General features: G+C 43.3%; 1 protein-coding gene across 5 annotated transcripts in view; it reads right to left on the bottom strand.

The window, feature by feature from the left end:
* The window catches only part of KAT6B (lysine acetyltransferase 6B), a 101,418-nt gene extending 88,005 nt beyond the window's left edge, over positions 1-13,413 (bottom strand). For 3 of the 5 annotated variants that reach the window (XM_063163826.1, XM_063163829.1, XM_063163830.1), the window contains exons 1-2: positions 12,887-13,039; positions 5,151-6,047 (exon numbers count right to left, since the gene is read on the bottom strand). In XM_063163826.1, the coding sequence (XP_063019896.1) occupies positions 5,151-5,771 (621 nt within the window). In that variant the 5' untranslated portion in view covers positions 5,772-6,047; positions 12,887-13,039. Of the gene's footprint in view, positions 1-5,150; positions 6,048-11,443; positions 11,518-12,886; positions 13,040-13,277 lie in introns of those variants that run through there. The other 2 variants (XM_063163828.1, XM_063163827.1) reach the window with 2 other exon arrangements.
* Between the last annotated feature and the right edge of the window lie 318 nt (positions 13,414-13,731).

Here is a 13,731-nt window from a genome sequence, read left to right as displayed (position 1 = left end):
CATCAACAACAAAACCCACCAAAAAATCATTCCAAATCCAAAACTTAACCCAAAATGCAAGAGCAGCAGAATCTAGCAATCATCTCAGGATTTCCAGGACCAGATCTACACACAGTTAAGGTGTAGGCCACCCTTCCAAGAAATAAAGGTAACTTGTGAATTGAAATAATGAGAAACACAAACATGAGACTTTGTGTTTGCCAGGTCATGCCAACACTCCTCAGTATTTTGTCACCATGAAGATGTTGAGAGGAAAGAAACAAAGGCTGTATCCTAAGACAACAGTATTTTATGGACTGACAACTTTCCCATCACTGTATTTTGGTGCTCAGACTCACCCTCAGAAGCCCAGACGCCACATAAAGGCATCTCTCAAAGTTCAGCATTACGAATATCCCCTTATGTGACATCTGAAAGACACATTGTGCATTCATTTCTGCCTCCCTTTTCTGTTTCTGCACAGTGGAAATCTAGAGGACAGAAGCAACAAGAAATCTCAAGCAACACTCTCTTGCTGCCTACCCACAGGAAGGCAGGAAGCTGAAAAACTGAGCAAGGAGGAGCCTGAATGCCAAAAACGCAATTCGCTATAGATTGGCCCTTTGCCTGAAAGACAGAAGGAGGAACACCCAGTGTCTGCACTGGCACAAGATACATACCAGAAAACTGAAATTCAACCCATGCCAAGTTCCATTTGAAAAGCTAAATGTACATAGGCCAGTGAAAACAAAATTAGATAGGAGTTCAGGGTAAGAAAAATTAATAAAACAAGTTCAGTTTTGCATGAAAGTCAGCTTAGAAAGACAAACTGAAAGTGAAAGAGATTAGTAAATTTTTTCATGCCAAGAATCAGATGAAAATCACAGCTGAGCTGTGCAAGAGAGCATTGAGGAGAACCAACATCAAGCCATCTTCGTTTGAACAATATCTTTGAAGTTTAAGTACTAATTATTCTGAACATGGCAAAGATTAAACTGCTGAGACACACTATGCATTCCCACAGCCCTCTGATAATGTTACAATGGCCACTCCCTCTTCATCTTTAAAAGCTCAATTTATCTTTTAAAATTATGTCTAAAAATAAGCAAATAAAGAGCTGCCTACACAGCCTACAAATATTTTTCTTTGCGTTTATAGTCACACAGCACTTGTGCTCAGCAGATGGCTAACTCCCAAGACTTACTAGGTTTCATGCAACTCCCAAACTGCAGAACCTTCCTAGTGCTTGTCCAAGTGACAAACAGAGAAAACATCAGCAAAATTGCCATTCTACAATTGACACCATTCAAGTTCTTAAAACTGTAAGTTTTAAATGCCACTTTGCTGCATTTACAGAAGTGCATTTTAATGCTTCAAAGGCTTACTGAAAAGCTAAGTATCACTCAATTTTCTCCTCTCTTCACACCCTTCCCTACTATGTAACCAGTTTTTACACTGCATTTTCTGGTTAACATATTCATACAGCCCTTTTCAGGAAATGCTTGGTGAGAAAAGGTGTGAAGCAAAAGGGAGCATAAGGAAGAGCACATAAGAGCAGTTAAATTGTTTAAATATGCACTACAACACAGTGAAGTGCACGAGATCAAATGGCTGCACAACAGAATGAATTCTTTTTCTGCTTTCTTGTGCATGTAGTTTTTTTGGCTTTTTTCTTTATTTGAGGAGGATTTTTTTCCGTTTTTTTTAAAAAAAGACACTGCAAGTCTTCATCCTGAAGGATACCACTGTTCTCAGTCTTCCTTCACTTTTAAGGCAGCTCCATCTCTGGCTGGATGCTGTCCTTCACACACCCAGTTAACACTAAATCTGGCACCTTTTGATTGCATTGATTCAAGTCACCTGTCCAGACACCAAGGGAGCATTCACCTCAATGCCACCAGAATCCTTCAGATAACTGAAAAGTCCTTTATATAAGATATACTACTCATGACACTTAAAATATACCACCTAGACACCATATAGCTGCCAAAAGTTCCTGACCTTCCAACAAGATCTATCTTTCATGAACCTTGTACTTGTATCTCTTCATTTAGAGATGGAAAAGCAACCCTCCACACACAGGGGAATGGAAAGGGATTGAGAAGGGGAAAATTTAAACAGCTGCACTGCATCCTCTCTCTTGCTGTAACTCAAGAGTTGATACAACTTTGCCCAAACCCAGAAAAGCCAGGATAACACTTGAAACACCATTTTTATCCAAATCCTTTCTTCCAGGCCTATGGATAGCAGGAGGAAACATGGCTGCTGTATTTCTGTAACTAACTGCAGCTATTTCTGAATCTAATGAAACAAGAGAACTATATCTAGTTGAACTGGATCACCCAGTTAATAGGGATGAGAAAAGCAGCTCCACAGCATCACCACTAAGACAAATGTTTGGCACTTCCAGCTTCATGTTCCAAGTATTCATAGAATGCAAACCACTCAACACTCTTGTCACACAGTCAACGCTCCAGGTCTGAAAAACTGAATTCACTGACACTGAATTTCAACAGTATTTATCTTCTCAGTGCACTACATACTCAGATGCTTTGGGTGGGTGATTGAAGCAAGCAAACAAAACCAGAAATCCCAAAACCAAACAACCAAAAAAAGTCCAAACAACAACCCCAACACAACACAACCACGATGCCCCACACAGGACGTATTGTATCTCTTCTGATCACCTTTCACTCAGCAAGAAAGGTTCAGAGTCTGCATTTGGTACTCTGAGTGTGAATGTTCAGACTGACAATGGGAGAGCTCCAATGCACTTCTAATGGACCAAGTCTTCTGCCTCATCCTGATGAGCTGCTAAAAATTATGCATTAAAGAAAGATAATCAAAATTACTCAAATTTGCACCATCATCAAAACATATTTCTGTGCACCCTTACATTTGTTCTTTTCCTCCAGGAAAGTCAACAAAAGACATACTAGAACATCACCTCTAGTATGTGAAAATAAAGCCAAAACAAACATACAAAAATAGCCACCCCAACAGAAATAATCTCTTACTTGTACTAGCTATAGAAAGTGCCAAAGAAACTTTAATATATGCCAATCTTGTCAAATGTTAGCCATTCCCAAGAGATGCCAGTTGGATACATTCATTGTATTAATTTCAATAAATAATCTTGACATGCCCCATACAGTCACTTAAGTGCTTCCAATAATAATAGCCTAACAGTTTTCTTGCAATGTCACCCTGCTTATGTACAAATTAACATCAATTTCAAATGAAGATGCAGTCACATCCCAGTGACAGGGACAACCTATGTACACTTACTTTCAGAACTGTCCCTGAAGTATTTAAAGCCATACATAGTGAAGAACAGTAAAAATCCCATATTTAAAACAAGTCTCTATATATTTGCCCAGTAACCTCAGTAACTTAGCACAACTAAGTGGTAAACTACAGTAACATGGAACTACTGATTCACCAACCTCACATCAAAACTATTTTTGTCAGGAAAAGCCGTATGCCAGTTTTTAAACACGCAAGTCACACTGCTAATTTTGAGGCACCCAAATGAAAGCTCATTTCTTGCCAAAGCACTTGCTAGAGAACAGATTTGTTTGGCTAACTTCTAGAAGACAGATTTATCCTTATACCAGTATTTTAGTATGGCAGTAATGGCTTTTTCAGCACCATGACCCAACTAACATTCCTTGCAAAGGCTGCCAGTCTCAGTAGGTAGCCCAACATGGGAGAATTTTTTTTCTACAAAATTCATGTTACTTGGGCTGCTCAGTACTCCAGCCCTCAAATTTTAAATGTCATTACAGTATCAGAATTACAGTAGAAACCCAAAGTACTTAGACAGCTTTACCACTACAAGTAATTAAATGTTTATAGTGTACAGCTACAGCAGTAATTGCACAGTGTGCAGCACTTCTGAATTTCCATTCTGATTATAGAGCATGAAGCTCCATGCATCCCTCAAACACCCGAGAAGTCCAATTTGACAGAAATAGATATCCTTACACAAATGCAATCATATTTAACATACATTTAGAGAAGCTCACAAAAATAAAGCTACAACTACTCACTTTGGACGGTTCCCCAAACAACTGTTCCTGAAGACCTCACTAAATCATTCCAACACAAGCATTTTCTACTCTGCACCCCCCAGCATCTCGCCATCAAAGGAAAAAGACCACTGAAAACCATCATGCTGCCTCCAGGAGACACTGGTGGCACCTCTAGAATAGCAAAGCTGTCTGGACTCTTCCATGTCCAAAACAACTGCCATGATACTTGACCAGTCAGAAGAGGAAAACAAAAAAAGGAAACAAAGCACCCCAAACCACCAACTTAGAAATATTTTAACTAAGTCACTTCAACTACAACAGGTAACTTTCCTTCTCCCAAAGAAAACTGACAATTCCAAATACACTTCACCATACTAAATGGGAAATGATCAAACAATGCCTGCAAACATGTCTTTGACACTATCCTTTCATAAACAAAAAAAATAATTGATAGCCCTTTCTCCCCCAAGGCTGAAACTCTGAACAATTAACTTCAAAACAAGACTCAAGTAATGGCAAAAATAAATCCAAGTAGGGAGTGTAACAAAAGTAAAACAGAAGGAGGATACTGCAGTTCAGCTCAAATTGTCACTCTGACACCTTCACTTCTGTTCCTAGAATATTAACATTAATTCCAGTTTCTATTCACTAACATTTTAAAGCTCACTATTTATATACAAATATCATTTAAAAATAATAATTCTGTCTTAAACATCCTGAGTCCTATCAGTGGCATCTCAGGCCATCAAACCACAACAAAATCTGTATATGCCAGCAGAAAATGAAGGTAAAAGGCCACAATCAAATCACACTGCAGATTTCAGCTACACCAGTCTGTCAGGCAAGACAGAACAATCTCACACCTACAACAGAGCATACAGCTGTACTCTTCCCTGCTGCTCTGCTCATCTACTGCAAATTCACAAAGCCAACTATCCAATGCAGAATGGCAGGACATAGGGAGGCAAGTAAAATTTGTTTACCAGAACTGATTCTGCATAAATCTTGGACATGTATACCCATTCATACACAATTAAATGAGTAAATAAAGCACAAGAAGAACCATTCCTTTTCTATTAGGTAAATAAACAAAGGATAACAAGAATAGTTTTTCATTTTTACATTTTTCAGACTTACCTGGTCTTTTTCATGGGGTAACAGGCTGACAGGTGGAAGGGAAGCTGGGAAGGTGCTGGAGTATTTTGGAGCTCCTTTGCTTTCCAAACTGCCATAATTCACTCTATACTGGGGACCATCCTTCAGTAACCTCCCATTGTTCACAGCACGTTTGGCCCCCAGCCGCAACCTCTGCTGAAAGGCAGGATTGTTGAAAATACTTGCTAGGTCATTTTGACTTCTCAAATACTTTTCTATGTTTTTCAGGGAGGAGCCATTAGGTTCTTGAAGCCCTTCAATTGCTCTTCTCAAGAGTTTATTCCAATCCACATTACGAAGCTCATTACAGGCTCCTCTAGATCCCTTAACAGATTTAGGAATAGTGCCAGGTTTAACACATGAAAACCGTCCAGGATTATCTGGGTCCTTGTAGGATGCAAGACCTTTGTTAGTGACTTTAAGAATAGAACCATCTTGAACACTAAGTTCCAACTGTTCTGAAACAGTCTTCTTATCTAATCCATGGGAAGCACAAACAGCATGACATATTCTCTCTTCAGAAGGCCTTTGCTTTTGCTTTTTGACTTTTTGTATAGCTTCCAGAATCCACTCCGTATAAAGAGGGTTGGCAAGTTTTACCATGGTTGACCAGTAATTGTTTCCAGCCAAGAGTTACCCATAGAGGTTCCTCCTTATCCTTTTAGCAGATCTTTCAGATGCTGTTCACACCTCAAACACAAATGAAAGGATTCCACACGCTGCTTGGACACATGGCAAAAATATCCACCCTGAGGAGTCGGAAAAAGCAGAGAAATACCTCCCCACTGAAACTTTCCAATTATGTTACTGTTACTGAAACGTAGAAGGGGTTCATCTGTGATGACACTGGTACCTCCTTAAAAGAAAGTCTGTTGCAACCTTTAAAAAGAAAAAAAAAAACAAGAGGCAGGGAGAGAATACAGTTAATGCTGAAGTATTAAAAACTAAAAACGCATTCAGACATGCATTCATACTATAGATGCTGCAGTATAGAAAAATCTTTGTCATTTTATATGAAACATTTGTCAGTTCCCACGCCACACCAAACAAGTCACCATAAAATCCTTCTGCTTCTCATAACAGTCAGTGGATTTAGCTTTCCTAAATTCCATCACCCCAACACTTAACCTACTACTGACCTGTTGGACAATTTCCATTCAGTCAGGGATCTGAAAACACTCTCTAAAACAAACTGCCTCCAGATCATTTCTACACGGATTACACATGCACTAGAAAACCCAAACGAACAGAAAACCAAACCCCAAGCAATAAAAGATAAATTACTGACCACTTCCAAGTCCTACAGTATCCCATCTCTAAGTGTCCTGCCATGTTGATTACGCAACTTAAAAATCAAAACCAAAGATATCAGAACCAAGTTACAAGTATTACATCCTTCATTAATATTTAGGTACCCTACAAAACCAAAAGGCATCACAAAAGCACTTCTCATTTTCAGGCCTGCAGCACAGAGGCATTTTTGATACAAACCCTTAGGAACAGAAATGAAAACAAAGTAACAGGAGGCATCTTCACATAAACAGGTTGTCAGCACAAAGATGCGTAAAGAAATGACATTGAAAAACATTTCACTGACTCACAGTTTTTTTACTTTTTTTTTTTTTTTTACTTATTATGGAATACCACTCCAATAGAAAATTCAGTGGCTACAAAAACTCATTAAAGAAACCAGAAAGAACATCTTGATGAGGAGTTTATTCATTCTGGGAACACACAAAAAAAATAAAACCATTTTAAAGTCTCACAAATTAAACTTAGACAGGAGTTGCATAATGAATAAACAAATATATTTGAAGTATTAGTTTTTTCTGCCATGAAGTATGAGAACTTTTGAAGGCATTAGCAGAATTGCATAATTACTTCAAATCAAAGGAAAACAAAAAACAGAAGAGAAAAAAAAAATCATTCTCAATACATGGGTTATCTTGTAAAGTAGAAGATTCACCAGTTTCATGGCAAAGATTTGAAACTAGTTAATATGCAAGTATACTTATAAAGCTATGGCAAGCATCCTACAAATAACAAAATCATCTATGATTACACAAGTCCTGGACCCCATTTTTTAATATGTTTATTCTAGCCATCCTGCATTTAAATCATGTTCAAAAACTTGAGTAAATTATAACTAGGAAAAAATATTTGTGTAGTCTATCCTGAACTGATGATACACTAATCTAAATTATTTTCAACTTCATAAAAAGATTCCTCTGCAACTACGAAGATAATAGAGTACTACAATACATACTTTTGGCCCTAAACCTCTTTCTTCTTCTACCCCTCAAAAACGTCTTTAAATATAAATTCCAACTCATGTTTCACACATTATTATACCTATACAACAGAATTACTAACAAAAGTGCAGCTGGTTACTGGTGAGTATAAAATTTTTCTATACCAAAACAGTCAATATTAATCAATTCATTTTATTAATCTGTCCTCCTCAAACCTGATCAAAGCTAAAACAACTTCAGATTTATAAATATGAAACTTCAAGTGACTGCCAGACTGAAAGAGACACATTCCTGATGCAAACGCAGGGCCTAAATGCTTAACTGCCTCACATACTGAACCCTATTGATCTACATGGATTGGATCCTGTTTCTTGCTTCCAGACCGTACTCATGGAAGCTGAATTTGACAACAGTTTTGTGCATTTCAAGTATCTGTAAGCAAACAATAACTTGTTCTGTAAACAGACCTTTTTTACTTACTCCAGCTAGCAAAAGCCATTCTTTCCCTAACAGAATTGTTTATATTCACTGTTTTCAGATAATTCCAAAATAACACCATAGCTACAAAATGCTCACAAATATAGGGAAGGAAAGAGTTTCCATGGTATTATAAACCCTACAAATTCTCTCACAAATCTGACACCGAAAATTCAATAACACAGCAAAGCAGAACCCTATATATAGTGGAGGCTCACTCACATTTAGGCTATTTTATACACTCTTCCCATAGATTTGAAAGTTCTCTGTAGTTACATATAAAGCCCCAGATTCCTAGAAAGCTACTTTTAAAGTTATTTAGTTAGTCTGTTCCACTCTCAGTCTTCATTAAGACAGTCACGACTTAATTAAATGCTGAACACTGCATTTGCTGAGTCAGACATACTTGTCTCAGTTTTACATCTTCTGCAGTACTGTTGTATTAAATTTCATACAAGCGACCACATCACTTCCATTAAATTCCAGAACACACAGTACAGGGTCTGTTCCAAGCTCCTGGACACCGATGAACATTTCAGTATAAATGTTATAACGTGTGTTATAGGAATTTTTATTGGCCAATGACTGTGGCAAAAGGTTAGCATAAACCTGTATCTTCATATAAAGCCTACTGCTTGGTACAGAAATTTCACAGCCGTATACATTCAGAACTACATTTTCACTTATTTACTTAAAACTCCTTACGAGTAATACAACCTCCTGCATGCTAGCACCTACTAAATCAACTCCAGTGGAGTGGATCAGCAGGAAGAGATCCCAATGAACTGGACAGGATATTTCAGGAGCAAAAATCAAGACATCTTAAATAGACACCTTCCAACAGTATCCAAGTTCACTCTGCCTTAAGGAACCATGCAGAGTGCATGCAAGCCAAGTTTTAAATTCTTTTGCCACAACTCAGAGCCTCTCTTATTCTGGTATTTTGGGTGCACATGAACTTGACGTGCAGCCCCCGACCTCCATGGCTGCCATGCCAAAGCCTGCCACACACTAGAGGCAGAATAACTCCTCACCAACAAACATCTTCCCCAGCAAAACAATTTATATCCTGGAGCTATAAATTAAGGAGATCTTTCAGAAATCAAGACAGACTGATCCAAGATTGGCAGTACAGAAATACACACATTTACATGCAAAGTTATTAGACAAGACAAAACAAATAGCTTTAAAAACAACCTTGCAAGATTCAACCTAAAAGGATACTCAGAAATACAAAGTTACATTCAGGTTTCTAACTTTAGAATGCAATTTTACCAAAACTACAAAAAGGTGGCCATACATCATTTAATATAAAAAGTGTGATGATTATCCAAACAGATTTTGAGGAAATACTATTTTTAAATAAGTGATTATAAATTAGTCTATTTAGGCACTCGTGTCTATTTATTAATCTTCCTCCCCTTGTAATTAACTAACTTTTAATCACCATCAGCAGCACTCATTCAATCACAAAATAGATTTTCCATACTGTTAAACAGGACAACTTCCAAGTTTTATGGCAACAGTCAAGAAGTTCCTTCTACATAACTTGTCATATTTCACATTCCGTGCTCTCTGGTATCTTATATTGAAAATAAAAGCATTTGAGAAAGTTTGGCTGTATTATATTACTGACCAAATCTACTAACAAGTCTGCCACTGAGGAGCTAGAAAACAGAAGCATTCGAGGGTGAAGTATAACCCATAAGCTGTAAACATGAAAAACCATCTCTAGTCAAGGCTTGTCCCTTTACCTAGGTCATAAATTATCAGATAAATACAAAGAAGTTGCAAAATTTCAGCTTGGGATTTAGAATGAATGCAAATGTGCCCTTTATAATGCACACACCTATTGCACAGATGATTATAATTAAAGAAGGCAGTGACTGAACACTTCAATCTCAGGTGTCATCAGTAATCCTATAATCCTCTAATAAGGTTGCAGACTGAACTGGTACCTGGAATTGCTTCCAGGTGATACAGATTGTGAAAACAAGTGGTGTAGCCAAAAAACCAGCAGCAAAAAAAGGTACACTTCTCTTCACAATCAAAACCAAAAGTTACTACACAAATATCACAACATACAATCTAAAGGTTGGGGTTTTTTTTAATTAATGAAAAGTCTGCTTCAGCTTTCATAAATGTAAATGCAGTTAAACTTTTAAAAAGTGAGATTAACACATCTATTAAAAAAAAAAAAAAAAAAAAAAAAAAATGCAGCCGGGGGAGATGACAGCAACTTGTGCAACCCACCGGTGACCTGTGAAGCTCAATCTCACTCTGCTCCCTCCTACCTGCTCTGCACACCCTCAGGAGGAGCAGCAGCAGGCCAGCTCTCTGCTGCAGCATCAGGGTCAGGTAAGGATTGCAGCAGAGGAGGAGGAAGAAGAGAAGACTGCCATTGCATTCCATTTTTGACATTTTTCCTTGCTCCAAGCCATTACTAAGAATTCTGTAGTTAATCAACTCTGTATTCCACACCCATCTCAATTAATGATGCAAAACAGACAACACAGTTGTTTTCCTATTGCAAAAGACATGGACCTACAAAGAGATGGGGAGAAAGCAGATCCTGGTAAGGACTCCCATCATGCATATTCCTCTTAAAACTCCTCAGGTCATGAAGCCAATTGCATTATTCTTTACACAACATACAGTTTCCAATAATAAGAAAGGGCACATCTATATGCTTTAAAAATACAGATGTGTAGACACTACAGTAACTTCAAAACTGCACCAATGACTCGGGGGTGTGGAGAGACGAGTGGCACATGTGAAACGAACTGATGGAAGTGCTTGTGCTCTGAGATACCCCACAAGCTTCTTTGAGATCATACGCTTAAAATCATTTCACAACATGACAGCAGCAAGCGCCACCAGAGGAAACAGCATCAGCACAACATGACAGCAGCAAAATCACCCAAATTCACGTTTCCCACCTTCTACTGTGGAAGTTCTGAGCACTTTAAAATACAGTACTAAGGAACAGCAGGAATTATAGGAAGGTAATAATCACTGCCAAGAGTTCACCCGGAAAAAGGTGAGCTGAAAACACTTCTTCTTGGGAGCGTGGTTTTCAACAGCAGGGGTGGGTATCCCTCTGCCCTTGCCAGAGGGGGTTATTTTCAATACCCAGTGACAGAGTACGAGAGGTGAGGTCCGGCCAAAGAACACACAATGTGAACATCACTTCCAAAACGTGGCACTGCCAGCCTGGACTATTCCCCTCCCCAACTTACTCAAGGTTTTCGCAGTATTAGCACAGCCACGGAGATGTGCAACGCCTAGAGCCTCGGGCCAAGGCATTGTTGCGTTCGCAGGGGCCAAGCCGGGGCTGGCTCGGCGCCCTGCCCGCCCTGCTCCGGGCTTTGCCATTGCCGAGGCGGGAGCCCCCAGCCCGCAGGCTCTCACCGGGGCACGGCGACCCGCGGCCGGGGCAGCCCGGGGCCGGGCGCGCACCCGCACCGCGGGGCTCCGGGCGGGGCCGGGGGCGACGGCCGCGCGTCCCCCGCGGGAGGCAGGTGAGACCCCCCCGGTACCACTCACCTCCGCGGGGGGAGGAGCCTCCTCCGGGCGCCGCAGCGGCTCCCCCTGCTGCCGGCTCTTCCGCCGCTCCCGCCGCCGGGCCGCGCCGAGCCGCCTGTCCCGCTCCGCGCCGCCCGCGGCCGCCGCGACCGCCCCGCTGCCGCCGCGCGCGGCTCGGCGCACCTACGCCGCCATTTTGTCTCGCCCTGTTGTACTTAACGTGAATCCGACATGACACTGATTACAGCCCAATGGAGGCTCATTAAAACCTTACCTACCCCGCGCCCCGCCCACCGCCGCCCGCCATTGGCCCGCGCCGCGCACGCCGCTGCGCGCTCACGGGCCGGGGGGGGCTGTCCGTCACCCGCCCACACCGGCCCCGGCCCGCCCAGCAACCGGCCCGGCGCTCCCATTGGCGAGCGAGGCCTGTCAATCGCGCGGCGCGCCCCTTCCCTGCGCGCTCAGCACCGCCCACAGGCGGGAGGGGGCGGGGCCGGCGGCTGACACTGGCCGCCGCCGCCGCCACACACACTAGCGCGCCCCGCCCACCCACCCGCCTCGCGGCTGGGCCTCGGGTGCTCGCGATTGGTCACAGGCCGTGAGCGGGGGCGGGACTTCTCGCAATCCCGCCCTCCCGTTGGCTGCCTCTGCCGCCCGTCCGCCACCCCCCGGCCTCCTCACCCCCTCCCTCACCGCCGCCCCACCCGCTCGCTCCCGAAGTTTATTCGGGAGCGCGAGCGCTGCCGAGACACCGGCGGCGGCCGCCTGAACCAGCTCGGCAGGGCGGGCGGGCGCGCCACACACACTAATGAGCCGCCTTAAATATTGAGCGTCACGCGCGTGCCTCGGAGGCTGGCTCTCGCCCGGGCGGGCGAGATGGAGCGGCGTGCTCGCAGCATTACCCTCCCAAGGTGCCTGGCACTGGCAGCCGCTTATCGCGCACACACACACCCCGCACCGCCGAGGGAGGGAGGAGGGAGCGGGAACGGGGACGATGACAATGACTCCCAGCTCTGCAGCCACATGCAGGTCCCTGCAAGTTTCGCCATGCGAAGCACAGGGACTTCTCTGTCACCCCGTCTGCGAGGGAACAATTGCCGCCTCAGAAAGACAGGGTGGGAACATGCAACACAAAAACCTCAGCCATCCCCTGCTTCCCTCCGCCACTCCATTCCCCCTCTCCCCACCCCATCCAGCCCAGACATCACCCCCTGCTGCTGCTCCCCCTCCCCTGCAAAACGCAGAGCGTTGCAATGCATTTACCCAGCGCAAGTGTCTGCAAACACGTGCATCAGCCTCCGATGCTAAAGGAAAAAAAGTACCCAGCCTAGTGACAAGCCCCCTGCGCTGGGAGCGGGGAGGGAAAGGGGGTTATTATGGCAAATTGCAGCCTGTCACCCAATGCAAAACAAACCCCATCGCATGCTCCCTATTATCCCCCGCATAAACTCCTGGGAATCTAACCTCCGATGCAGGTTCCCCCCTTTGCTTGCAATGACCTCCTTTCTCTGCCCGTGTGTGTTTCTGCAGCAGCGGTTCCTGCGGAATGTGCTGCCCCTGAAACGCGATCGCGGCTCCTCTCTCTCTCTCGCTCGCTCGCTCTCTCCGCTCTGTCTCTCGCTCGCCCGCTCGCTCTCTCTCCTGGCTGCAAGCAGAGCCAGGAACACAACAACAACACAGCCTCCCCCCACCCCCTTCCCCAAACACATACACACTGAAGAGACCCAGCCAGGAGAGCCAGACGAGCCGGGGAGGGGGTGGAGGGAATCCCCAGCCAGCGGATTGATTGCACCAGTTACCTTCCCTAAGCCCCTCCGCGAGAGGGGAAAAAAGAAGATGAATACAGAGAGAATACCTTGTCTCCCCTCCTCCTCCTCCGCGGGGCTCCTCTTCTCACTCCAAAATACTAAAAGGTGGACGGGCAGATCAGACACACGCGTTCGGCTCTCGGCGGGGGAGGGGAGCCACGCGAGCAATTATCATTAATTTAGAAATTAAAACAGAAACCCACCCCAGACCTCCAGCCTCCCCGGTGCGGGCGGACGCAGATTGCGAGGACTGGTGCTAAGACACAGGACCTGATAACAGCTAATTGAAAGGTTAATCTACATAGGCTGTGACAGAAGAGGTCCCTCCCCACTTTTTTATCTGCTGTTGGCAAGTGGGAAATTGAGCTCCCCCCACCTTTTCTCCCTCAAAAAAAAAAAAAAAAAAAAAAAAGAAAAAAAGAAAAAAAAATTAAAAAATAAATGGGGAGAGAGAAAGGGGGAAAGGCGATAAAGTTTGGGGGGCGGCGCGTCCCCTGGGCG

The sequence above is a fragment of the Melospiza melodia genome, chromosome 9 (assembly GCF_035770615.1).
Source record: "Melospiza melodia melodia isolate bMelMel2 chromosome 9, bMelMel2.pri, whole genome shotgun sequence".
Taxonomy (NCBI): Eukaryota; Metazoa; Chordata; class Aves; order Passeriformes; family Passerellidae; genus Melospiza; species Melospiza melodia.
Note: the sequence above shows the minus strand (reverse complement) of the source record. Positions and strands in the feature narration are given on the sequence as shown.